The 27,060-nt window shown below is 35.8% G+C and overlaps 1 protein-coding gene across 2 annotated transcripts in view; it reads right to left on the reverse strand.

Moving 5' to 3' along the window:
- The window catches only part of LOC121368979, a 25,197-nt gene extending 4,775 nt beyond the window's left edge, over nucleotides 1-20,422 (reverse strand). The window contains exons 1-5 of one of the 2 annotated variants that reach the window (XM_041493765.1): nucleotides 20,072-20,422; nucleotides 11,971-12,419; nucleotides 9,456-9,588; nucleotides 2,085-2,128; nucleotides 245-272 (exon numbers count right to left, since the gene is read on the reverse strand). In XM_041493765.1, the coding sequence (XP_041349699.1) occupies nucleotides 256-272; nucleotides 2,085-2,128; nucleotides 9,456-9,588; nucleotides 11,971-12,361 (585 nt within the window). In that variant the 5' untranslated portion in view covers nucleotides 12,362-12,419; nucleotides 20,072-20,422 and the 3' untranslated portion in view covers nucleotides 245-255. Of the gene's footprint in view, nucleotides 1-244; nucleotides 279-2,084; nucleotides 2,129-9,455; nucleotides 9,589-11,970; nucleotides 12,420-20,071 lie in introns of both variants that reach the window. The other variant, XM_041493764.1, reaches the window with a different exon arrangement.
- Between the last annotated feature and the right edge of the window lie 6,638 nt (nucleotides 20,423-27,060).

The following is a 27,060-nucleotide window of genomic DNA, read 5'->3' on the forward strand; positions in this document are numbered from 1 at the left end:
AGCGGGTTTCCTCCTTCAATATCTGTGTGGTCCTTAACCATATGTCTGACGCCATATAACCGTAAATAAAATGTGTTGAGAGCGTCGTTAAATAAAACATTTCCTTCCTTCATTTTACATTTTAGTTTTACAGTTTAGTAATTTTGGTGGATGAAAACTTTCACATCATTGTAAAATATGGACATAAAAATATATCAAAATACAAGTCATTGTCTATTTGAGATAAGATAAATGATAAACATACCTCTCGTTTCATCATCCCTGTTCGCCTTCTGTTGCTGGCCGTTCGTGAGTTTGTTTTGTAATAAAAAGGCGAAAATATTTAATATACACATAAACTCAACTTTAAGTCAAAACATGATATAATATACCATAGAAAAGCTACTCAGTATCTACTATATGTTCATACATTTTCGTTTTATGTCACATAAATAAATTTATGAGCTCTAAATAGTTTGTATGGTTTCTATTGTAAATGTAAATATTGTGGAGGTGTGTAACCTTTTGTTTTTTCTTATACTTCTGGACTACTGTGGAGTTATTCCCCCTTTATTGTCTCAAGTGTGAATACTACACGTGTAAATTAAAATTTGAATTTTCACCTCCGCCCCTCCACCTGCCAATATTTCTTGTATAAAATAAATTTATGTCGGGGCGTTTTTTAGGCCCCAACTTCGCTCTTTTCAACTTAATAACAGTAAATTACCATATTTTATTTCTAATTATACTATCAATACTTGAGTTGTTTCTAGTCATATGTGTTTGACCTAACTTTACCATATGCATCATGTATGGTATTTTTTTCATGACGTATGGCATTTATTAAATTCTCAATCTGAGCCTACATTTATAAACTTGTGGCATTTAATAAATTGTTCAAATCACATTTTTGTTTCCTTTTATTTTTAAGGATTAGGAGCGAACATAACAAAAGTATGCCTCTGGTTAATTCGTACTTACTTTCATTTAAGAGATCATAAAACCAGTTATGGTCGATTGGCCTATGGACTATTCGGAATGGGACTCACTATCAGAGAACGTCTTCAACGATACGGTCATGAGGATTAGTTAACAATAGGATATCAGGAGCGTTTGGGAGACAAAAAAACCAACACCCTCGAAGAAGTGCATTTCATCCAGAAAAAAAAGAGATTAACAGAAAATGGTTGGCCAGTTGACCATCGTATACAGTACGTATAGAAGACTCCGAGTAGCGTCTGAGTGGTACAGAAATTATTATATAAAAATGTGTATCGCGCATCATATTAAAAGTAAGATATGTACCAAAGTGAGACTTTTTACCATTACTACAAAATAATGAACGGGTTTTGTATAAATATTTCAATGTTCTGTGTTGCATAATAGATAAATACACACATAGAAGCGTGCACACGCAATGATTTCACATGTACTATATATGGGAAAATGAACATGAAATCGGTGTTGAAATTAATTGTATTGCACACCAATGTAATTCTATACTACTCATGTTATACTAATTGCTTAATATCTAACTAGTTTAATATTGGCACTGGCATGTTACTTTGGTTCGTGGTATCCATGAGTGTTAGATCGCACTCACCTTATATAATTGTACATAAGACAATAATACGGAATAGAACAACAACAAAAACAACAACAAAACAAAACAAAAACAATACATTTTAGATGTACTTGAAATATAAATGCCATAAGCAATGCATTAAAGCATATAAGGGGGCGGAGCGTAGCCCAGTGGAATAGCGCTGGCTTGATGCGCCGTCGGTTTGGGATCGATCCTGGTCGGTATGCCCATTGGGCTATTTCTTGTTCTAGCCAGTGCATCAAAGTATATATAAGACTGGTATATCAAAGGCCGTGATATGTGCTATGCTGCATGTGGGATGAAGCATATAAAAGATTCCTTGCTACTAATGGAAACATGTAGTAGGTTTCCTCTCTCAGACTATATGTGAAAATGACCAAATGCTTGACATCCAATAGCCGATGATTAATAAATCTGTGTGCTCTAGTGGTGTCGTTAAACATAAACAAACTTCTTAAAGCATATATTTGAGATCGAGAGCTAGTACTGAAAATCTCACCATGTGGTCCAGATTGCTGACTCTGGAAAAACCAAAACTTCTTTCTGAAAACAAAAATATCATCGTTATGAATAATAACACGCATTTTTAGTTTAATGTGTACATTGCTATTTTAATAACCGAGGAAATAAAAATAATACTTTTTCATGCATCGGTTTAACAGGTCATTTAATTGGGTAGTTCTAATCCATGAGCCAGAGGAGTTGGTCGGTACCATCTGAGGGGACGAATGCTCATAGCGGTTTTTGTCAAGGCCTACATCTCTAGGGATGGAAAATTTACGATAGCATTGCAGGACTCAGAGCTTTCTGTGTGTATCTACCCTTTATGTGACCTTACCTCCATTTTCATGACAGTTATATATTTACATAATTGCTGAAGGATGACTATTAAAAGCATTGTAAAATATTTGTCAGGGCATTTAAGAATACAAAATTTGGAGGATTGGAAGATAATAGATTGGAGAATTCCGATATATTACCAATATTGAAATCTTTCGAGGATTAGGGTCTCATATAACATTTTTTTTTAACATTACACAATATAATGTACACAGTTTTATTTTTCAGTAGAAATGTAACATAAAGTTTAGGCTCAGCACTCAAATATTCTCTTTAAATGTTCTAATTATAATAGAAGCTCATTTGAACATCCCGTTATTATTTACATCCTATAAATAACATTTTGGTGCAGGATTTGCTGTGTAATTGCACATTTTATAACCCTAACCGTATTTCCTCAAAAGTTATATTTTTACAGAATTGCTAAAGGATGACCATATTAAAAGCATTGTAAAATATTTCTCAGGGCATTTAAGAAAACAAAACGTGGGTGATGATGGATTGGTGAATTCAGATATATTACAAATATTAAAATCCTTTAAGGATTAGGGTCTCATATAACACCTTTTCTGTAACATTACAAAATAATACAATTCACACCGTTTTATATCTCAGTATAAATTTAATATAAAGTTTAGGCCCAGCACCTCAAATATTCTATTTAAATGTTCTAATTATAACAGAAGCTCATTTGGACATCCATTTATTATTTACATCCTATAAATAATGTTTTGTTGCAGGATCTGCTGTTTAATTGCACATTTTATAACCTTACTCCTCAACAGAATTCCTCAATGGAATAGTTAACAGTGACTAAATAAAACACATTATAAAATATTTATTAGGATTGGCAAGGCAAAAATAAGAGAAGAGCAAGTTGGTGGAATATGAATTTCAGAAATAGAAGCAACCGTGTCATATCTAGAGGGTTAGGGTCTCAGGTAACACTTTTATTTTTACATTACATAATTTCCACCATTTCTCAACAGTAATTTCACTTGAAGTTTAGGTTGACATCCTCAAATGTTCTGTTTCAGGGATTTTATTGGACACAAATCTAAATTAGGCTGCTAAATACTACTTAGGTCCTGCATGTAAAGTGAATTTGACGTCATATGTTGGTAAGATGCCATTAAAATGATTTCCCATTACACTAAAACCGATTAAAAGTCCACGTTGTTGATTTAAACTCCATATTGATAATGTATTTATTGTTATCTTTGTAATATAACCAGGACAAAGGTGTTATTGTTTAAAATTGTATCGTTGTACAGCGTCCACGGAAGATAATAACATATCATATCAAAACAAAACATTTTTATTATATTCAAGTTTACCTATTTATTAATTGCATTAATACACTGGTAAGTGATTTAGCTGTACACCTAAATTTAATATTAATGTATTATTACCTTCATAATTATGTTGAACTAATCCAGACATTGAAAATAACATGACAGGGTGTGTCATACTCACTACTGAAGACACATGATAAAGCTTTATGTTTTCTGAAACTAGAGGCTACCACGAATTAGCACTTCAATATTTTTCAACCACCATTTAGCCTAATACATACGAATCTATCTTGGGACAACATGGTGGAGCAAATTTATTATTATTATTATTATTATTTTTTTTTTTTTTTAATTTATTGTCCCCAGACACAAGTATGACAGTGTCAGGGTTGGGGGCCCTGATTTCACTACCTTACATCCATGTTATAAGTACATATGACCATTATTTATATATATAAAATAGTGTAATTAGAATCAATATAATAATATTAATAAGCATGAATACATGAAAACATGGAGTTCACTAATATGTGGGGTTAACAGTGAAGATAGAGGTAGATGAAAGATTTGAAGGAAATGGTAAAGGGAGAAAAGAGAAGGTAAGGAAGGAAGAAGGAAAGAAAGAGTGAATTAAATACTTTAATTTCGAAAGAGAAAACATATTTGTATTGAAATACCTCTAGAACATTGTATTGCCATGTCTTGTTTCTAGGTGTCTGGACCAAGGTGCCCAATATTCCTCAAATTCTTGAAATTGACAATTTTTGAGAAATATATATTTTTCAATTTCTATTTTATCTTTTAAAATATTTAAAAAAACATATATGTTAGGTCCATGTTTCTGCATTTTAGATTTATATACATAGTATTTAACATTGATAATGAGCCAATTAATAAATACCATCTTGCTTTTTTCCCTCTTTATGATTCCAAACAAGACTGTCTGTTTATCGAGTTGTGTATGTTCACCTTTGTCCTGAATCCATTGTTCAATTTCCTTCAATAAAAGAAAGACTTTAGAGCAGTCATAAAACAAATGCTCCAATGTTTCTTGATGTCTATGACAAAAATCGCAAACATTTGATTCTATGTATTTTATTTTATATAAGAACGTGTTTGTCGTGATTATTCGATGTAGAATTCTATATTGAAACCACTGTAAAGTTGTATCTTTTAAACATATAAATGGTAAATTATACACTTTTTCCCACTCTTGTAATGATAGTATGAAACCTAATGGAGCAAATGTTTTAACTTTTATGTTTCTGGTGCATGTGTTGGACCACAGTCACTGTTAATGGATCGTACCAATAATAAAACAAAACCCCAAACATTTAGCTAAAGTTGCTCGAAAACAAATAACCTCATTTGGAGGCTAGCAAGGCAGACAAACACAGATAAATGAAAATTCCAAAGTGGGACTGAATTCGGTATGAGTACCATATATTTCAATATGAACCATATCAATGATACCTGCCTACTATCAATACATCATGTTCCGAGCCGACGATTGTATTTCAAATTGTGAACCAGAACCAGAGCATTTCAGAATAAAACTATCTTTACAAATGATTGCCGTACTGATGATTCAAACAATTTGCAAAGCCATAACGACGGCTATATCATTATTATCTTAAGAATGGAATCATTCTTAATGCTATAGGTACCATATGATGGTGATATCAAGGCTTGTACATAGGCATAGGGGTATATGACTGCTGTAGACGTAGTTAGTTGAGTCCTTGAAGTAAAGATATACAACCATGTACAAGTATATCATGAAGCTCTAAACGTATTATAAGACTAGCTTGGTCAATTTACTATTTGAGCAAAAAGCCAACTAAATTAAAAAAAACACACCTAAAAACCCAGCATGGTTAAAGACTTGTACCAAATGCAGTTTGATAGCCTAACAGTGTGCCAAGTTTTAGCAGAGTTAAACAATCTCTAGAAAGATTTATTCAAATGTCTGTCACACAGAAGTGAAGAGTTTTCAGCATTTTTGATGCCTCTCAGTTACATAGATGCATTGCTTAGCCTTCTACGAGCATCTCATGTGGGAATTGCACTTTAGGGCTATTACGTTAGTGATTTCATGGTGCTCTGCTTTCACAAGCTGTATTATGGCACATACACACCGACTTATTAAGCACAAAATCTATCTTCCAATTGAGTACCCTGATATGTTTGAAGCCTTTCAGATTGGCAGCATGTTTTACCAGATGTATGACAACAATATTTGTAGATGCATTCCTAAAAACCACTAAGTTAAGGTGAACAAAGATGCCCGGACTCTAGAGGTCACAACAGGGTTAAGGCTGAATTCTGCTGCTAAAAAGATACAACAGAACATCAATGTGTTATCATAAAGAGTTTCCAAAGCCAAACGTTTAAAGGGATTATGACTATATTCCATAGTACTGGTAGTAAGCCTCATTCAATGTTGATTAAATGCATTTGCTGAGAACATCTGTACTGCATAAGCAGTTTCAGTAGATACTTACTGCCTTTGACCTGATGAAGATCAATGTTATGCAGCCTAGCTTCAAGGGTGACCGACTATATATAACAATAAATCTTATGACAAAATCAGAACACGAAAAGCTGAAACATTAGCCATTTGTGACAAAAAATGAATTGGAGACCAAACACTGTTTGCGTGCTGCACTGAGCTGGCACAAGACATATTTTCCAGATATCCTTTAACTTTCATCGGTACCTCTATAATGGGCCTCGTTGCATATGAATTTGACATGAACAGATAATCTAACAGAATTTTTAAACTATTGTTGATGGGATTGACTTGGTCTAGGTAGTAAGCAGTGATTATGTTATGTTTTTAAAGGTGGAAAATCACTGTTGCATAAAGCATTATGAGGTGGAAGCCACACAAAACATGTTAATATTGTGGTTGGTATATATCATAGGACTTTTACTAAGAGCAACATATTGTGTAACACATTTGATAACCTTTCAGAATCAGGTTACCAATAACACCAATTTCAATAATTTCCTAGTCAAAGAATGTAGGAAGGCAGTATACACAAATACACTCCAAGGGAAAGTGTTTTGATAACAAATATTAAAACAATATCCAAGGTTGTATGCCATCCGTTTTTTTCAAGTTGACTAATGCTTGCTATTGTATGCAGCACATACTGCAATTGGGGGATACAAGAAAGTTGCCTTTAGCTCAAAAGTCAGAAACTATATTTTGTGCTTGGTATTGCCTGGCGTTCCATTGCTCTAACAAATGTGGTCCTGAAACTGGTCCAAGTATCGTTGAATCTGTACTGACAATCAAAATGTGTGTAGGGTTGTAAGCACTGGGGGTTACATTGCCAGTGTACATAGGAATCAGAACTGTGTGTCTAATTTGAAGCGTTTCCGAAACATTACAAAATGTACCAATAAATGTTCACTTCGCCTATTTGTATCACACTTCATTCCTTTCTTCTTGAAAGGAAGAAATTCACTTCTCCTACTTTTTTCAATTCTAGATTAGAGCCTGTCAGGATATGCTTCTGTTCTGTGCAAAGAAGGGCAGAATCGAAAGTGTAACTATGCAGGGATTGTTTGATGAAACATGCACATTATGCAATCAACCTCAAAAGACACAAAGCGTAGTATGTAGGGATTGTTTGATAAAACATAGTATTTACACAACATTCAATCAACCAGATTGTAATGTAGAGTATGACCCAGTGACACCAAGTGCCGTTGATATAGGCTGGAAAATAGAAATAGAAGAAGACTATATAGCATCTATATAGACTAGTATAATGTTCATAATTGAAGATTTTGACAACCAGGTTGAAGACAGTGATGGAAATATAGCACAGAAATATAATACCTGCAAAATATGCATCCATCTTTATCATGGTATTTTTAATCTATCAAGGCAATGTATGCATTTCCAACTGTTTATTGTTTCGACTTAGTCTTGTACAACAATATGATTTTAAACAATAATCTTTATTATCACCTGCATGTAACAATAAATATGTGATCAAAGTACATTTTAAATTGACAGGAACCTTCAGTGTGTTTATATTAGGAAATAATAAAAATTGTATTAACAAATATTTAAAAAAGCCATGCTCATGTTAATAACTTCATCAGCAAATAGCTTAACAAATGCTTTATATATGGAAGATCTAAATAATTCGTGTGAGGTAAAAAAAAATTCAGGTACATTAACGCCATGAAAAAGTATAAACCTAAACTTCAACTGGAATTACAGTTGTAAAATGTCGAAAATTGCATTACCTAATAATCAAACAAAAAGTGTTATGTGAGACCCTAACCTTCAAATGATGTCACTATTGCTTCTATTTCTCAGCTTTATATCCCATCAACTTTGTCTACCTTTAGGTTTGTCATGTATATCTTAATAAATATTGTATGATGTTTTTATTTAGTTATCATGCTAACAATTCCTTTGAAATACTGCTTTTGAGGAAAGGGGGTAGGGTTATTAAAAGGGTTGTTACACAATAACACTTGCAAAGAAACTTTATATATAGGATGTAAATATTCACTAGATGTCAAAACAAGCTTCTGCTGAAATAAGATCCTTCAAAAAGAATATTTGAGGTGCTGAGCCTAAACTTTATGTTAAATTTCAACTGAAAAACTAAACTGTGAATTATATTTTGTAACGTTACTGAAAAAGTTTTATATAAGACCCGAATCCTCAAAGGATTCCAATACTGGTAATATATCTGAATTCACCAATCCATTACCTCTCAATCCTCCAAGTTTTGCATTCCTAAATGCGCTGACAAATATTTTACTATGCTTTTAAACTGGTCAACTTTAAGCAATTCTATAAAAATATAACTGTTGTCGAAATGGGGGCAGGGTCACAAAACAGAAAGCTGTGGGTCCTGCAATGCTTCCATAAATTGTCCATTCCTAGGGATGTAGCCCTTGACAAAAATCACTATGAGAATTCGTCCCCCCCCCCCCCCCCCCCCCCCCCATGTGGTACCAATTGGCCAACTTTGGGTCCTGGCTCATGGACTATTCAGTTTACTGCGACCAAGGCACGTATTGAAGCAGATGCAACATACACTGACCTTGACCAAGCGGTAGGCGTAGCAGTAGTAGTTATTTCCGAAAACTGCTGGATTACTTGACAATATATACAACTCTCGATAAACAAAGGACGATGATACACGGAATCACAAACACACTTTAATTCTGTTGGAGGGATACGTTTCACATACCAAACGCAGATAAAAGTAAATATATATTCACATCGGTTTCGTTTTGTTGTAGTCTATTTCTATGTAATCTGCTCCACAGACTGATCAGTTTGAGGTTAACCTATACTTCTCAGATCAATCAAATTCGATCGTGTTTTTTTCATTGGATGGTATGGCTGTCGCAACTGGGTCATCATCCAGAAGCAGCCAGTCGTATGTCTTTAAATTGTTATCACATGGGGGCGGGACGTAGCCCAGTGGTAAAACGGTCTGTTGATGCGCGGTCAGTCTAGGATCGACCTCCGTCGGTGGACCTATTGGGCTATTTATCTATACATAAAAATAACACATTTTTGTTATTTACAAACCAGTTTTCCTATAAAAAGTTAACATATTAAAAAATTAAATTCACAGTTGGTTTTTAAACAGATCATATAAACAACAAAACATTAACAATCATTAAGTTATAAATGAAAGTTAAAAATGTAAAAACAACCCCATCAAAATAAACACCAATATGCATACCTACATTTATGTAACCAGTCGGTATTCACGTAGCAGCAATACAGAAAAAGTGACACAATCACAATACCCATAACTACGGAGAAGAGAATGGTGACAATGGTGTACCAAGGTTGTGGTGGCTTCACAGTAACATCTAATAAAAAAACAAAAAGAAAACAGAAAGACTCAACGAATAGTGTTTTGTTGATTACGTTTTAGGTTTTACCTTTTAGGTAGCCGTGAACCAAATAGTGTCTGAGTGCGTCAAAGTTCGAGGTGCACCCAACTTTTCATCTCACATTTGAGGCTACCTGTCCTGCCATTGGTGATAAATGTGAGCGTGTGTGTTGTGATATATGTTGTTTCATCTGACCACTAAATTCCTGTAATTTAATTTTACTAGTGTCAATGTATGTACCAACTAGCGTTGTGTTTGAAACACGTGCGGGGTCCCACTTAAACTAGCATGACAATTTTTGTGTGGAACTAGCGTAAACATAGACTCCACCTGTTATGTCTGAAATAAGCATCTTAACCCACTTTTCCCCCGATTTACTTTAAAGGTGAGTTGTGGTAGTATTTATATCCATGGTGTATATGTCCAATTGATACGCTGCATGCAGGAGTTTTAGCCAAACATGTTACAATTGTCGTCTATGGGATATGATTTGGTGGTATACACCTTTTACAAGGTTTCTTGCGTACACAGTGATTTCAAGAACGTAATCCTATCCTCCCATTTAATATCAATTTCTCGTTTGACAGAAAATCTCGATAGACTAAACCATTACCAAAGTGTTAAAATCTGTTGCAAGCACGCATAATAGATATTGGTACATGTGACTATCTGGTTACCTGGAGTACGAATGGTATACATAAGTGTACTGGATGAGGGAGTCGGGGTGGAAGTGGCAATTCTGGAGTAATGAATACAATTCGGGCAAAAAACAAGAGTAATATTTTGGCAAAATGTGCTAACCTGAGACCTTCTTAACATGTACTTCCATCATTCTACCAGCAAAATTAGCTGTAATCCATGATTTTGTAGAGAGTTGTTTCAAAGCAATATCGAATTGTACCTCCATTTTTAATGTTGTAATTAATTTGTACACATTTACTCTTTTCAAGTTTTCTTTTTCATATACATGTAGAAAATGAATAGTTCTGGGATGGAGTCAACTGTATTATTGAGATTTAATAAAAAAAATATATGCTTAAACTTTATCTGCATATCTTCTCACTCGTGTTAAAGGAACTTTTCTGAGTTTGCTGCAATTTTTAAGATGTTATTGAATAACAGAGACTTTTTAACGATTGTAATTATATATCAAATATATTTGTCTAGCATAATGTATTAGTGGCTGTATACTTATGTGTTTCTGGTCGTTTTAATATTTGTAAGAAGCCCAAACTGGGTTTTGTCTTCAAATAATTTCGTACGTACGACAAAAACAATATTTTAGGAAATAAAATGAAATTTAACCTAGTACAAATATTAGAACGATGAAAAACATGTTTAATATATAGCCACTAATATTGTATGCAGAAATATATATTTGCTATGTAGTTAGAATTGTTAAAACGTCTCTGTTAGTCGATCAAATCTTTAAAATTGCAGCAAACTCAGGAACGTCCCTTAAAAATCATAATCTTCTAGTATACGATTATGACTTTGCTTTAATCGGTCATCATAATCGGCCAGTAGAAACAGTGTTTGCAGGATACATTTATTTTGTGTATGTACTGATTATGCAGTTAAAATATATTGCACAAGTAACGAAATAAATAACAGAAGAGCAAGAAATTTAGCAAGTTTAGAAGCATAATGGTTGACTTATTAGAATATGGTAAAAGAAATTGTATGAAATATTATGAGTCGAGTTTCTTTCTCGTACTTCGAAGCTATATCTTGACAAAAATATTATAATATAAAAAGGTTTAGCATTTCACTTTAAAATACAAGCTACATTCATTGATGAGGCAGCTACATAATTCAGTTTGTATTGAAAATCTACTGTTACTTACACACCCAAATGATGCATCAATTAAATACAGTTTCTGATTTCGCTTTGAAGGTCACATTTTTTATTTATTTAAGCGTTTCGTTTCAACTTATTTTCGTGCTTATATCCAATTAAGGTTCAAACACGCTTTCCTGGGCACACACCTCAGCTATCTGGGCTGTCAGTCCAGAACAGTGGGTTAGTTGTTAGTTGGTTAGTCGTTAGTGTGAGAGAAGAGGGTGTAGTGACCTTACACCTACTCACTGAGCCCTTAAGAACTCGCTCTGGGTTAGAGACGGTACCGGGTTGCGAACCCTGTACCTACCAGCCTGTAGTCTGATGGCTTAACCACTGCGCCACCGAGGCCGTTTTTATTTAAGCACATTTACTAAATTGCTAAAAATGTTGCCGTAGTATATAAAATTGTATATTATGGAATACTGAAAGGACAAAAAACAACAACAAACAAACAAAAAAAAACAAGAAAAAAAGAGGAAAAAAAACAAGAAAGAAAGAAGAAAGCCTGCACGTACCTGGGTCCATAGTTGGTGTTGTCGTGAGGTGAATCGGGGTCTCGCACATCGGGCCTGTGACATTGTCTTCTTTACATTCCTCGCAGTGACCAGATATGTTACAAACCCGGCACTTGTCAAAGCACGGGAGCGTGCAATACGGTCCATAATATCCTCCTACACACTTTTCACAATGCGATGTGTTGCGATCACATGATATACAGTGCATATTACATGATATACTGCAGTGTTCCCCACGGTACCCATCTCTGCATCCATGTTCACAAGGATACGTGTTGCCTCTTTCAGACGGCAATTTGCAGTGAATGTCATGTAATCGCAGAGTTTGAGGTAATTGTAAAATACACATCAAGACAAGGCACATTATTACAGACCGAACTTGGAGAGCCATTCTGGTTTTCCGAGGCTTTTATCTTTAGGAAGGTGGGTCATAAAGTAGAACAATTTTCCTAAAAAATAAAATACACACATGATACAAATCATCGGATTAACAATCACTGGTATCTGTGTACCACAATGCATCAAAGTTTAACCGAAAACAGTTATAACTGGTTACTGTCTTAAGATATTGGCTTTATCCTGCGAAGGTTAGAATGGCGAATGCAGCAAGGCTCTGAAAAAATTACAAGCCAAAAATAAAATGAATTGACTGCTCGGCCGAATATTTATATAATTTGGAACATTTTAGAAGGACAGTCCAAAAATAAATAAGAGAAAGAAGAGAGGATCGGACTATTTAATAATATTTAAAGTTACATTCTCTGGTTACCATATTATAACATCATGTACAAATATGAAATACAAGCTTAAATGCACTTTTAAAAAACTCGTGTTTGTTCGCTATGAACGGAGATCGTCAAACGTATATGCTTGATTCGTCGCCTGTGCCGCCATAGCTCGGCAAAGCACAAACGACGGCCTGTTGTCAGTTTTAGTTAACACGTGCGTTTGCCGATTTCAAATTGTAGGGTTCGTCTCAAAACATTAAAAGAGAAATCTTGCGCTGTACGAAGAATGTTCGGTAATTTGGAATACGAATTTAGTAAGGAAAATGAGCTACAAAAATTTAAGTCCAAACAATAAAATTAGAATGCTCGACCGAAAAGGTTTTAAGGTGATTTAAGCAATTTAGACGGGCTGCCAAAATAAACTGCGTCGGACTGTTTACAGAAAAATAAACATAAAATTTTGAACTGCGGTCGAAATGTTTTAAGTCCAACTAAGCCCAAAAAAGGAGGTGCCTGTCCTAAGAGAGGGTGTATAGCGGAACTCATGGCGAGTTGATGGGATGATCGGCTCGGAACCTCGGGAAGAAGTGGGGCAGGTCGCCCCGAAGTAGTGCTGAGTATTCTTCCGCAAGTATCAGCTTGATAATCCGAAATATCCTATTTCGCTCCGCAGGTAGAAGGTACGACTTCCCTCGACATACTGGAACTGGTACCGCCCTTGACCAGATGGTGTTTGTCTCCAGCTCTTTGGGACTATGGGGCCTGGTAGTTGAGAGGTCACAGTGAACTCCCCCATCATACACTCGCGGTACCGTCCAGGAAGCTTGTTACGGGCGATCTGCCAAGTCGTGGGCTGTGTGTCGGACAAGTTCTGGACCTACACCTTCCTCTTCTTGGGGGGCGGGATTTAGCTCAGTCGGTAGAGTGCTCGCTTGAGGTGCTTGCGTCGCAGGATTGAACCACCTCAGTTGATACGTTGGACTGATTGGGTTCTTTTCTCTTTACAACCAGTGCACTACACCTGGACAAAAGCCGTGGTATGTGCTTTCCTATCTGTGGGAAAGTGCATATAAAAGATCCCTTGCTGCATTAAGAAAATGTCGTGGGTTTCCTCTATTGACTACGAATCAGAATTACCAAATTACAAGCCAAAAATAAAATGAATTGACTGCTCGGCCGAATATTTATATAATTTGAAGCATTTTAGAAGGACAGTCCAAAAATAAATAAGAGAAAGAAGAGAGGATCGGACTATTTAATAATATTAAAAAAGAGAAAGTAATTTCGACATGAACTTTTGAACGAAGATCTAAAAGTTTAAAAGTCCAATCTATATGTCCACGTGAGTGGCCTTGTTAAGGCCGTTAGGGTGCACAGCTTGTAGGGACGAGATGGGTTGCATCCCGCCAAGAAAACCCCTAGATTGACAGTCAATAGACGTTGAAGGTGTAGTGCTGTGCTGAAATACAGATCTTGAGAAGCCGGATCCGTCTGAACGAGAGAGAGAATCAGACTAGGGTATAGTCCAGTCGTCATGGGTTGGTATAGTGGTGCGGACGGGCCCGGCTCCGGAGGATACGAGATGGTATCACAATAAAACAAAGTAAAGTCTAGAAAAGAGTAGTAGGGGCCGACCCCGCTTCCTATTTCTTCTTAGAGTGGGGCGGTCACTCTTCCAGTGCTGCTAGGACAGGCTCGGACATGTAAGAGACTAAACGCGAACAACCGTGGCGTTCTGCAGAATGGCCGTCATACGAGTCAAAAAACAACAACAAAAAACCCCAAAACAAGTCAACATAGTCAGACGGAGAAATGATGTGGAGGCAAGGAATCTCGTTAAAAAAAGAATCCAACCTGGTGGTGCAGATTGTCGAAACGAGAAGTGCTCCAGCGTTCAATCAGTTCCAATGGCCGCATACATCCCAGTTGAAAACTTGACTTCGCTGACAGAGAGAGAGAGAGAGAGAGAGAGAGAGAGAGAGAGAGAGAGAGAGAGAGAGAGAGAGAGAGAGAGAGAGAGAGAGAGAGAGAGAGAGAGAGAGAGAGAGAGAGAGAGATTTTATGTTACACAGAGATTGATTTAGAGAGAGACAGAGAGAGCGAGGTTTCATGTTATCCAGAGACTGACGTATCCGTTTATGTATCAATATATCAATATACATGTACATGCTTACCTTCCATGTTTCTACAAAACGTAAACAACATTATAATTAGTATTGTATTAGCTATTCCCATATTGTACACGCACTTACAGCGACAGAACATTAATTGCCACCAATTACGAAATGTTGCGTTCCAACTCTTTCCTTGTAAAAAAACATTCTCGGGGAAATAAGTGTTGACCACGAAGAATGCTTACTAACCCGATCGCTGATGAGATATTAACAGAATGAATGAATGAATGTTTAACGACACCCCTGTCAAACTATGGTAAATAGCTATTAATGGAAGCCTATTGGGTTTTTCTACCACCTGCTGATAACAAAACGGGTAGACGATCACTGTCATGGCTTGTACTTTTTTTGCGAGTGCGAATGCGAATAATTTTTACATGCTCATATACCACTAGAGTTTCGAGCATGTCCGTCCCGGGGCCTGTCTCTTGATAGCCAGTGACTTGTTCCCGGACAGAAAAAATTAAGGGGACAATTTTGAAATTTACATAAAAAAATTTAAATAGTGGGCCTTTAAAATTTTGATGCGCATCTCTAATTAATATAATTAGCGGTCGCTAGATTAGACTGGGTGGTCAAAAAGAAATTAGATACATAGATAGTTAGTTTAATGGGGGGGGGGGGGGGGGGTGTGAATGGACAGAATTTAGAAAAAAAAAAAAATAATAATAATAATAATTTACAAGCCAAAAATAAAATGAATTGACTGCTCGGCCGAATATTTATATAATTTGGAGCATTTTAGAAGGACAGTCCAAAAATAAGAAGAAGAAGAGAGGATCGGACTATTTAATAATATTAAAAGAAAGAAAGTAATTTCGACATGAACTTTTGAACGAAGGTGTTAAAGTTTAAAATCCGATCTATAAGTCCACGTGAGTGGCCTCGTTAAGGCCGTTAGGGTGCACAGCTTGTAGGGACGAGATGGGTTGCACCCCGTCAAGAAAACCCCTAGATTGACAGTCAGTAGAGTATCAAATGCAAATAACCAATGTTTTTAAGAGATCGGAAAGTTATTTTATATTTATTGTTTTTAACTGGTTTCGCAACCAAACCCATATAGGACACAATAGCGACCACTTCCCCTGTCTGTCGAACAGTCTAAAACCATTCGGAATACCCCGGCCGGTTTTGATTATGTATTCGGGAAACCTTAGCCACGTAAATGTATTTGTAGGTTCAGTCGGAACACGTCGGCCATGTTCGTCTTTACTTTCCATTTAGTAATCGGAGCAACTCATCACATACCGCTACGCAATGATGCCGTATCCGAGGTGTCCCCTTCACGAACTTCAGGAAGCCGGACCTGATTTTCCCGATCTGAACTTTCCAGACGGCTTCTGAGTCGGAGAGTTACGGTGCTGGTGAAGGTGGCCTTCCTCTTCGCAACGGACCGCCGACTTCCGAACTGGCAAGACTGGTGACAGTGGCCAGTTACGTGTAGGCGGTGGCGTAGAGGGAGATAGAGGTCCGTCTGCGGGCGTCTCGCATATCGGCTCGTTGAGAGCATCCCTCGGTTTTGACGGCGGGTCCGGATGAGCTGATCCTTTCGTCTTGGGACGTGTCGGGGACGGCGACGCAGAAAGGGCTGCCGCTGGCGGTTCAGCCGCCAGTTTTGCCCCCCCCCCCCCCTCCGTGCCTCCCCTGGTGCATTTTCCCTCTTCCTCCACCTCTTCGTCTTCTCGACCGCGTCGCCGTACACCAAAGTCACGGCTGCCCGTGACCCGGTGTACGCGATGCGGTATTCGAGTAAGTCCCCGTAGCTTTGTATCAGTGCCCCCAAATGGGGGGTAATGCGAAAGAAACTGACGACACGGCTAAACTCATCGTGAGTTAAGCTGAGAGTCAAATTTCAACTCGCTATGAAGCAAGATGTTGCTGTTTGTGCTCTCGAGCTACCCCCCCCCCCCCCCACACACACACACACATGGGGGTACTCTTAGCTACTTACGGCGTGCTGCGTGAGTATCGAGTCGCGTACACTGGGTCACGGGCGACCGTGACCTTAGTGTACTGCGATCTCGATACCCCGAAGAGGAAGAGAAGAGGACGTGGAAAGAGACGTGCGACAGGGGCGAAACAGGGTGAACCAAACCCGGCGGCTCAACCGCCAGCGGCGGTTCCATCTGCGTCGTCGACCGCTCCATCTACTCAGCGGAAGGAGACCATTTCGCCACCGCGACGGCCCACTTCTACTCCCAAGCTGACTCTGGTGAAGCGGTTATCTTTAGCTACCGCTCCCATAGAGTCGGCAATGGATACAGTTGTTGCCGCGGCTGCTAAGCGGAAAGCCGTCACACCATCAGACGACCAGCCTGCTAAGTCGAAGCCACCTGCTCCAGCAATCCCCCCGCCTGCTGCAGAGAAGGACGTAGACCCGTGGGAGTTGGCCTTGGGGAAACTCAAGAGACAATTCCGGGACTACGTCCAAGGGGATACAACAGACAGGAAAAAGTTGAGAGGGCGGTACAGCAACCAGATATGGAAGCCACTGCCGGATGGGAGTCACTACGAGCTGCACACCCTACGGTTCAACGACGCGTCGAGACTTATCGTGACACACCGGTTTCCCACAGATCTTCAGACAAGCGATTCTTCTACAGATTCTTCAGATGGGCAGCCCAACTATCCACCGAATCGTCAAGACGATCTGCGGCGCCGGTTACAACATCGTCATCCAGGACTTGCTCGGCAGGAAGCACTTGATCCTGTCACCGACTGCTGGACCAGTCCTCAGCTCTCCGTAGGCGCCAACCTCTCTTAGGACAGGCACCTCCTGTTTTGGGCTTAGTTGGACTTAAAACATTTCGGCCGCTGTTAAAAATGTTATGTTTATTTTTTTTTGTAAACAGTCCGACGCAGTTTATTTTGGCAGCCCGTCTGGACTTAAATTTGTGTAGCTCATTTTCCTAACTAAATTCGTATTCCAAATTCCGCCCACTTGAAACTTACCCACCTGCACATACACCCGATTCCTCTCTAAATGTCAAAATTACCAAATGTTAGACATCCAACAGCAGATGGTAGGAAGGATAGGATATGTTTTATTTAACGACGCTCATTTTCCTTTCGGTCTTAGATCTAACTACTAAATTCGTATTCCAAAATTCGGCCCACCTGAAACTCACCCCCCCCCCCCCCCCTTCGTTCAAAATTTAAAGTCAAAATTACTCTTTTTTATAAATATTATTAAATAGTCCGATCCTCTCTTCTTTCTCTTATTTATTTTTGGACTGTCCTTCAAAAATGCTCCAAATTATATAAATATTCGGCCGAGCAATCAATTCATTTTATTTTTGCCTTTTTTTTACTAATTGCTATTTTCAAAATTCTGTCCATTTTTACACCCCCCCCCCCCCCACCCCCCGTTAAACTAGTTATCTATCTAATTTCTTTTTGACCGCCCAATCTAATCTAGCGAACAAATTTAATGAGTAGAATTGTTTTTATTAATTATATTAATTAGAGATGCGCATCAAACTTTTAAAGGCCCACTATTTAAATTTTGGATGTAAATTCACAATTGTCCCCTTAATTTTTTGTGCCCCGTAGCAAGTCACTGGCTATGCAGAGACAGGCTCCGGGACGGACATGCTCGAACTCTAGTGGTATATGAGCATGTAAAAATTATTCGCACTCGCACCCGTAGCTTTGTATCAGTCCCCCCCCCCCCCCCCCCCACCACTTGGTGAAGAATTTATTAAGATTGTTCTTACTAAGATAAATACATTTTTCTACTTTATATCTTTGTTTAGCTTCGTTTTGGAAGTGTATAATATTTAATTGGACACTTTGCACTTTACATTTATATATAAAATATTTAGCTAATAATAGTAGCAGGTCAAAAACATTATCTGTTTTAATATTATCTTTACATCCAAATATCACTAGCTCAAGAGAAAGCTTTAAATGACATATATGCTTACATGAGTTTGATAACCAATTAAATTATCATTCCAAAAGTTCTGAACAATTTTACATTCCCAAAATAAATGCACTATAGATTCTTTTCCTTCATGACAAAACGTACACGTTTCACTGTCAATTAATTTTAATTTATATGCGAAACTATTAGTAGTTAATATTCTATGAATTATTCTATATTGGAACCATCTAAGTTTTATTTCTTGTGTGATTACAAATGGTTTTAAATAAATAGTGTGCCAATTAAGGTCTGAAATAAAATAATTTTGCCATTTTGATATTGCACAATTTCGCTTTTCAGAGGTTACAAGTGTGTAATAATATAGTTTCGAGCCATTTCTAATAGAACACAGTTTTCGTTGAATAGGAGAATCATCTAAAGGAATATTTGTTTCTATTATATTCAGTTTCTTCTTCCTAAGGTAAACCTTAAGTGAGTTAATAACTCCTTGATACTCTAAAAAAGATGCATTTAATTTGTATAAATTATTAAATGCGGTTAAAGTTGAAAAGTTGCCATTCTCATCAACAAGATCACAGATTTGAGATACACCTTTCCCAAGCCATTTCTTTTTTAAAAAAAGATTTGCTGTTAATTTTTATATTGGAATTATAACAAATTGGCTCTGATAAAAAGTCTTCAAAAGATGAAACATTAATTAATAACGAGAAGTCACGGAATGCAATGATACAGTCTTTCCAAAATAGATTTTTTTACATGTTTTAAGCACAATTGGGGGAAATCATTACCAAATAGAGATATGTTACGGAGTTGTGGAAAACATGCAAAAAGAATAGGTTTCCATTTTGGATCTTTAGTTTCCAATTTTCGTAGCCATGTAATTTTTAAAGCTTTAGCATAGTTAAATATGTCTATCATTCCGAGACCTCCCTCATTAACAGGTTTACACAAAGTTATTCTTTTTATGCTGTCTGGCTTTTGATTCCATACACATTTAAATAACATCGTGTGCAATTCTTTCTGAAATGTTTCCCATGGATTTGGTAATATTAGAAGTAGATAACTAAGCTTAGATATTAACAGAGATTTTATTATAGCTATTCCTCCAAGTGGTGTTAACAACCTTCTCATCTATCTATCTATCTATCTATATATATATACCTCCGCTGCACATGCGCCTGTTCTGGCACAAGATTCAAAACTTCGTTTCATAACTGTTATGCAACACTCCCGTTCATGTTAAAATTTGTATATAATAAATGTACCTGGGGAATTGTTAATGCACCCGTTATTGACACGAATTTGAAACATACCTGCAATTACCATCAACACCAGCACGAACAGAAGGATCGACGTGAATACACTCGACGAATATAAATTATTCACTAATATAACATGAACTGTAATTGGACACACTTGCATTAACCACCTACCCAGAATTCCCCGAATAGCCACTGACCCGTTTCTAGCTCGTATCATCAAGAAAGTATTTCCTGGAAAGGATCGTGGGGTGTGTTTAACATCACGCCCATTCTGTTTCTTTTTCTTATTACCCGCTAAGTGTACCATTAAATGACACACAGAGGACTGATTAGCTTACTAACGCAGAAAATGGATAAAATAACAAGAGTATTGATACCCATTACAGTAGTGGCAGCATATTTAACAGGTATGTACATAGAACTTCATTTGTACCTATTTTATTTTCAAATTATAGTTATCATTAACTTGAATATGTAATTATTTTCCCAATACAATGTTGTATTTAAAGAAAGCCACACAGTAAAACTAACAAACAAAGAGAAATATCGCAAAATAATTGGGTTCTCAAAGCGAGGAGGCGAGCAATACAAAGAAGTTCACGCGTTTACGTCGTGTCCCAAGTGACTTTTACACTGGCCTAGTTACGGTTTGTTTCAGCAAATAAATATTTCCTGGAACGACGTTTCGTTTCTGTTTAATATCAGGTCCCTGTTTAGACCTGACAGAGTCTTACTAATAAACGAGGAAATATTGCAACTTGAATTTGTATGATTTCGTATTAAATTAAGAATGATCATTTACTGGTATCGATTAAAGAGACATTCCTGAGTTTGCTGCAATTTTTAAGATGTTATCGACTAACAGACTTTTTAACGATTGTAATTACATATCAAATATACTTTTGTGCATAATATATTAGTGGCTGTATATTAAACGTGTTTCTGGTCGTTCTAATATTTGTACTAGGTTAAATTTCATTTTATTTCCTAAAATCTATTTTTTCGTACGTACGAAATTATTTGAAGACAAAATCCAGTTTGGGCTTCTTACAAATATTAAGACGAGCAGAAACATATTGAATATACAGACAATGACATTCTAAACAAGAAACTATATTTAATATTGAAGCTTAATTGTAGAAATATTTTATTAGTCGGAAACATCTTACAAACTCAGGAATGTCCCTTTAACCACTGAAAAATAGTTGTCAGTATTGGCACATTATTACTGAATGATGTTAAAAATAAAGTTTTTAATCACAAATAGATTATGCATGTTAAATCTGGTTTAGATTATATTGGCTGTACATATATTTGTATATGATTATCACGATGCAATGATATCACTAGTGGTTCCATGTTGAAAACATATTAATATAAAACTTACTGATCAATACTTACAATCATTGTATACTTATATTGACATCTCATCCAAAGCTTCAAATTACAAATTATTTTAAAATTCTCTTGAACTTGACAGACATGTCTCACAATAATAGAAAGAAAACACTGATGCCCATTATTATCATTTACTAATTAAATATTTGCATACTGCAGATGTTACTATGTGTACACCTCAGTGTGTGTCTGTGAGTACGTGTGTGCGTGTGATATATAACATGTTTCTCATAATCTTGTAATTGTTTCTGACGTTTATCTTGATTTTCATTAACTTGTCTTTTTGTACTATTAATGCTATTGTATCTCTCTTTAGGAGGAATAAAGAATATATATATATATATATTAGGGCCCTGCGAAACTAAATTTTTCGGTCGAATCGAATTTCGAAAATGTTCGAATCGAATCGAATTTCTATCTCGAATACCTTAGAATAATCAAGTGTAATAATGCAGTTCACGAAGGAATTTTAAGCTTAGTGAAGGAAATTAGAAAGACAATATAAATATTCACTGCATTGGGTGTACGTACGGTGATTAACATGATTACACAAGGTTCAAGTTTAAATAATAAAGCGCCCTAAATAGAAAACCACTAGTAATGTGTACATAGGTTGAACAGTTGAACTAACACAAGATAATATCTTGGAAGTGATCATTTATTGCCTTTTAATTAGATCACAAAATAATTCAAGTAAACATGTGAAAATTAACACTCATCATCAATTGGAGATCAAAACTAAATTCCAGTTGATATTCTTAGCACATACAAAGACAGAATCCTAAAAATTAAAAAAGAAATATTCTCGTTACGTCAAGCAATTTTTATTGACCGACTTAATTATCGATTCAGTGTGTCATGATGCATATAACATTATAATCACATCACTTTCTCTGTTTGAAGTCTGACATGGATAGCATGATATCAGCGTTTTTCTATCCCCGTGTGTGTGTGTGTGTGTGTGTGTGTGTGTGTGTGTGTGTGTGTGTGTGTGTGTGTGTGTGTGTGTGTGTGTGTGTGTTTGTGTGTGTGTATATACATTGTTATATAAAAAGGGTTCATTTAAATAGTCTGTTAATAAAGTAATATTCATCTCGTACTTAAAAAGAAAGAAAAAGAAACCTTCATTCAATTAGCATTGTAGCAGTGTAGTACTGTAGGCAACGAGTCTACGTTTGGGCTAATCAGCAAACTAAAAATACGTATGATAAGAGTATTACTTGGTTAATAGGTTACTTATACGAATTTCATTTTAAAAAGTTTTTTTCCTACTTTGTCTTCCACATTGTTTATTGCTTATTAATGTTAAAGGTTGGCCATATAGTTTGTCCCTCTTTTTACAATTATGCGTACACTGCAATATTAGAAATTCCGAATACAGAAAAATCGAATCGAACCGAATCGAAGCTTCGCAACGATTTCAAATCGAATCGAATATACGAAGCTTTGCAGGGGCCTAATATATATATATATATATATATATATATATATATATATATATATATATATATATATATATATATATATATAGACAGAGACTTACTAATCAACGAGATAATATTGCAACTTGAATTTTTTATGATTTCGTATAGATAGCACCATTTATTTGGTCTAACTCAGAAAATGCATATCATAGTGTTATTGCTGGTGATCATTATCATTGGAACAGTCACAGGTAAATAGGGTTTAAAATGCCAGTTTTCCAATTGTAATATTTTAATATTATTATTTAACTAATAAGCTACTTGTGGTTTTAATTTATTATACATGTATATGTTTCGCCTGGTATATTAGTAAAATCACACGTCTAACACCATCAGTAAACAAAAGAACAAAGAGAAATGTCGCATTGTTTATGTTAATACAAATTCGTTATTGATTTTTGTTCAGAATAAACTGGACGTTTTTTAATCATCAGTGAAAGTGAATAAAATAAAAAGTTGAAACATCACACAAAATAGTGTGTAAAATAGTTTCCACTGTTTAAATGTATATATAACTAAAATAAAGGTTCTTATAAATAAAGAAGTTGACGTATTCACAGAATAAGAAACTATCAATTAGTATGAAGTTTAAAGCTTGTAACAAGTGAAAATAATGAGTATAAGTAAGTCATTTATTATGTTTCATATATTATAGAGGTAAACAATTAATTATAATTAACTGGTGCGGGGGTGCAGGGGATGCCACCGATTCCTAGCAAATGCGGTGAGTCGAGTTATAGAAATGAAATATTTGTTTAAGGATGGCTACATACATGTATCTAAACATGGGTGATTAATTCTCCAGTGGATACATCTACTTCTATTATTATTATTATTATTATTATTATTATTATTATTAGATACAAGCCTTGTTTGAGATTTCTAGGGCCGTATATTGAAAAATACTGACGATCATCCTATTTACTGTGCGCTAATGCTATATTATTGTCGCCTTCCTAGTTATTTGTTCAAACAGATAAAATACAGTCTTACGTCTTGCTATTTATAGAAAAATATGATACAGTATTGGATGCCAAACATTTGGAAATTTTGTCATATAGTGTTCGAGAGAAAACCCGCTACGTGTTTGTTATTACTTGTTTTATTTTGCTACATGTATATGTTTTGACTATAGTAACACCAATGACAGCATGTTGATATTTGGAGCAAACATGTTGGCGTCAACCTATAAGCAAGTTTGTTTGTTTTGTTTAACGACACCACTAGAGCACACTGATTTAATAATAATCGGCTATTGGATGTTAAACATTTGGTTATTTTGACATACAGGCTTAGAGATGAAACCCGCTACATGTTTTCATTAGTAGCAAGGGATCTTTTATATGCACCATCCCACAGACATGATAGCACATACCACGGACTTTGATTTACCAGTCATAGTGCACTGTCTGGATTAACATATAAAATCAATGGACCGTTTATGACACACGTATGTAGCTACAGTTCTACAATGTTAAGCTATTTGTTGTATTAGTTGTGTGTGGTCGTGACATGTAAAACTCTCTTAATGTATTTGATTCGTATTGCACAAAATGGAACCTAACAGCAAATTGTAGAAAGACAAAAGTCTTAATATTTAGTGGCAACAAGGAAGATTACCAAAAGGAATTTTACCTTAAAAAACCAAAACGTTATAACATAGAAATTTATAAATAGCTTGGTATTATGTTTCACAAATCGAATAGATTTACAAAGACAAGAAACATGTATAATTATACACAAGCACAAAAGGCTATGTTTTTCATTCTACGACAAGGTCGTTGTCATAATCCAGTTCCAATTAAAATTATTTGACCAGTCCTTTTATATGGCATGGAAATTTAGGGTTTTGAAAATGTGTCATTAATTGAAAAATTATGTAACCAGTTTATAAAATTGTTATTACCTGTGAGAAAGTCTACACCATTTTATATAATATATGGAAAAGCTGAACGTTACCCGGTATATATTACGGTAAACTAAAGAATGATCATTTACTGGTATCGACTAATCACTGCAAAACAGTTGTCAGTATTGGCACATTATTACTGAATGATGCTAAAAATAACGTTTTTAATCACAAATGGATTATGTATGTTAAATCTGTTTTACATGATATTTGTTGTACATATATATGGTTATCACAATGGAGTGATATCACTAGTGGTTCCATGTTGAAAACATATCTTAATATAAAGCTTACTGATCAATACTTACAATCATTGTATACTTATATTGATATCTCATCCAAAGCTTCAAATTATAAATTATTTAAAAATGCTCTTAAACGTGACAGACATACCTCACAATAATACAAAGAAAACACTGATTCCCATTATTAAGTTTTTGACACTTGCAACTTTGAAAGCCAAATACACACGTACTTGCCGACCATGCCGCTTTCGTGGAAAACGCAGGTAGAAACCAGTAGTAAATATATCGACTTTCCTTTGACATTTACTTTGAGTTTTTGTCACTGTAATAAAATACAAACATGGAGGGGTTTTGGTCTGCAACGACACATTTGAAAAGGGGTGCATATATGACCTTTTAAAACACAATTCATACCCGAAACAAAAAGTAATGTTTCCGTATTGCTCACCGACTTCCCGGAAAATAAGCTGCCCTACATAATCACAAAGCAGTAAGAGGCTATCACAGTCTCAAAATAGCTGTTCATCATATAATATAACACTAAGTGTCATAAATGTTATATTAGTTTGATAAAAAACCTATTACTTTCCTTTTGAATAACGTATTTCATCAGGTGTGTAAGGAACAAACAACAACAAACAGTACAGATTTGTTTCTGTAAAAATGTACCTCACAATAACAGGAAGAAAACACTGGTGCCCGTTATTACGTCTTTGATTATCAAACCATCATCTTTCAATTCAAACGGGCAGATGGAAAAATGTACCTCACAATAACAGGAAGAAAACACTGGTGCCCGTTATTACGTCTTTGATTATCAAACCATCATCTTTCAACTCAAACGGGCAGATGGCAAAATGTACCTCACAATAACAGGAAGAAAACACTGGTGCCCGTTATTACGTCTTTGATTATCAAACCATCATCTTTCAACTCAAACGGGCAGATGGCAAAATGTACCTCACAATAACAGGAAGAAAACACTGGTGCCCGTTATTACGTCTTTGATTATCAAACCATCATCTTTCAACTGAAACGGGCAGATGGAAAAATGTACCTCACAATAACAGGAAGAAAACACTGGTGCCCGTTATTACGTCTTTGATTATCAAACCATCATCTTTCAATTCAAACGGGCAGATGGAAAAATGTACCTCACAATAACAGGAAGAAAACACTGGTGCCCGTTATTACGTCTTTGATTATCAAACCATCATCTTTCAACTGAAACGGGCAGATGGAAAAATGTACCTCACAATAACAGGAAGAAAACACTGGTGCCCGTTATTACGTCTTTGATTATCAAACCATCATCTTTCAACTGAAACGGGCACATGGAAAAATGTACCTCACAATAACAGGAAGAAAACACTGGTGCCCGTTATTACGTCTTTGATTATCAAACCATCATCTTTCAATTCAAACGGGCAGATGGAAAAATGTACCACTACAATAATAGGAAGAAAACACTGGTGCCCGTTATTACGTCTTTGATTATCAAACCATCATCTTTCAACTGAAACGGGCAGATGGAAAAATGTACCTCACAATAACAGGAAGAAAACACTGGTGCCCGTTATTACGTCTTTGATTATCAAACCATCATCTTTCAACTGAAACGGGCAGATGGAAAAATGTACCTCACAATAACAGGAAGAAAACACTGGTGCCCGTTATTACGTCTTTGATTATCAAACCATCATCTTTCAACTGAAACGGGCAGATGGAAAAATGTACCACTACAAAATAGAATATGTCTATTGTTTAATAATTACGTTATCGGAGATGAATTTCATTATATATTTTACATGAATGTTTTTAAAAAATTACAGAAATCGTTACTTACCATCTTTCTGTCAATCTAAACCAAATATATTCACACACAAATACTCTATCTCAGATTACTGTAACTGTATAAAAACCACAGCATTAAATAAATAAAATCATCACTACCCGAATCAAATATTGCAAATCCTTTGTACTTTATATGTTTTAAAGGTATTC

The sequence above is a fragment of the Gigantopelta aegis genome, chromosome 3 (assembly GCF_016097555.1).
Source record: "Gigantopelta aegis isolate Gae_Host chromosome 3, Gae_host_genome, whole genome shotgun sequence".
In the NCBI taxonomy this organism is placed as follows: domain Eukaryota; kingdom Metazoa; phylum Mollusca; class Gastropoda; order Neomphalida; family Peltospiridae; genus Gigantopelta; species Gigantopelta aegis.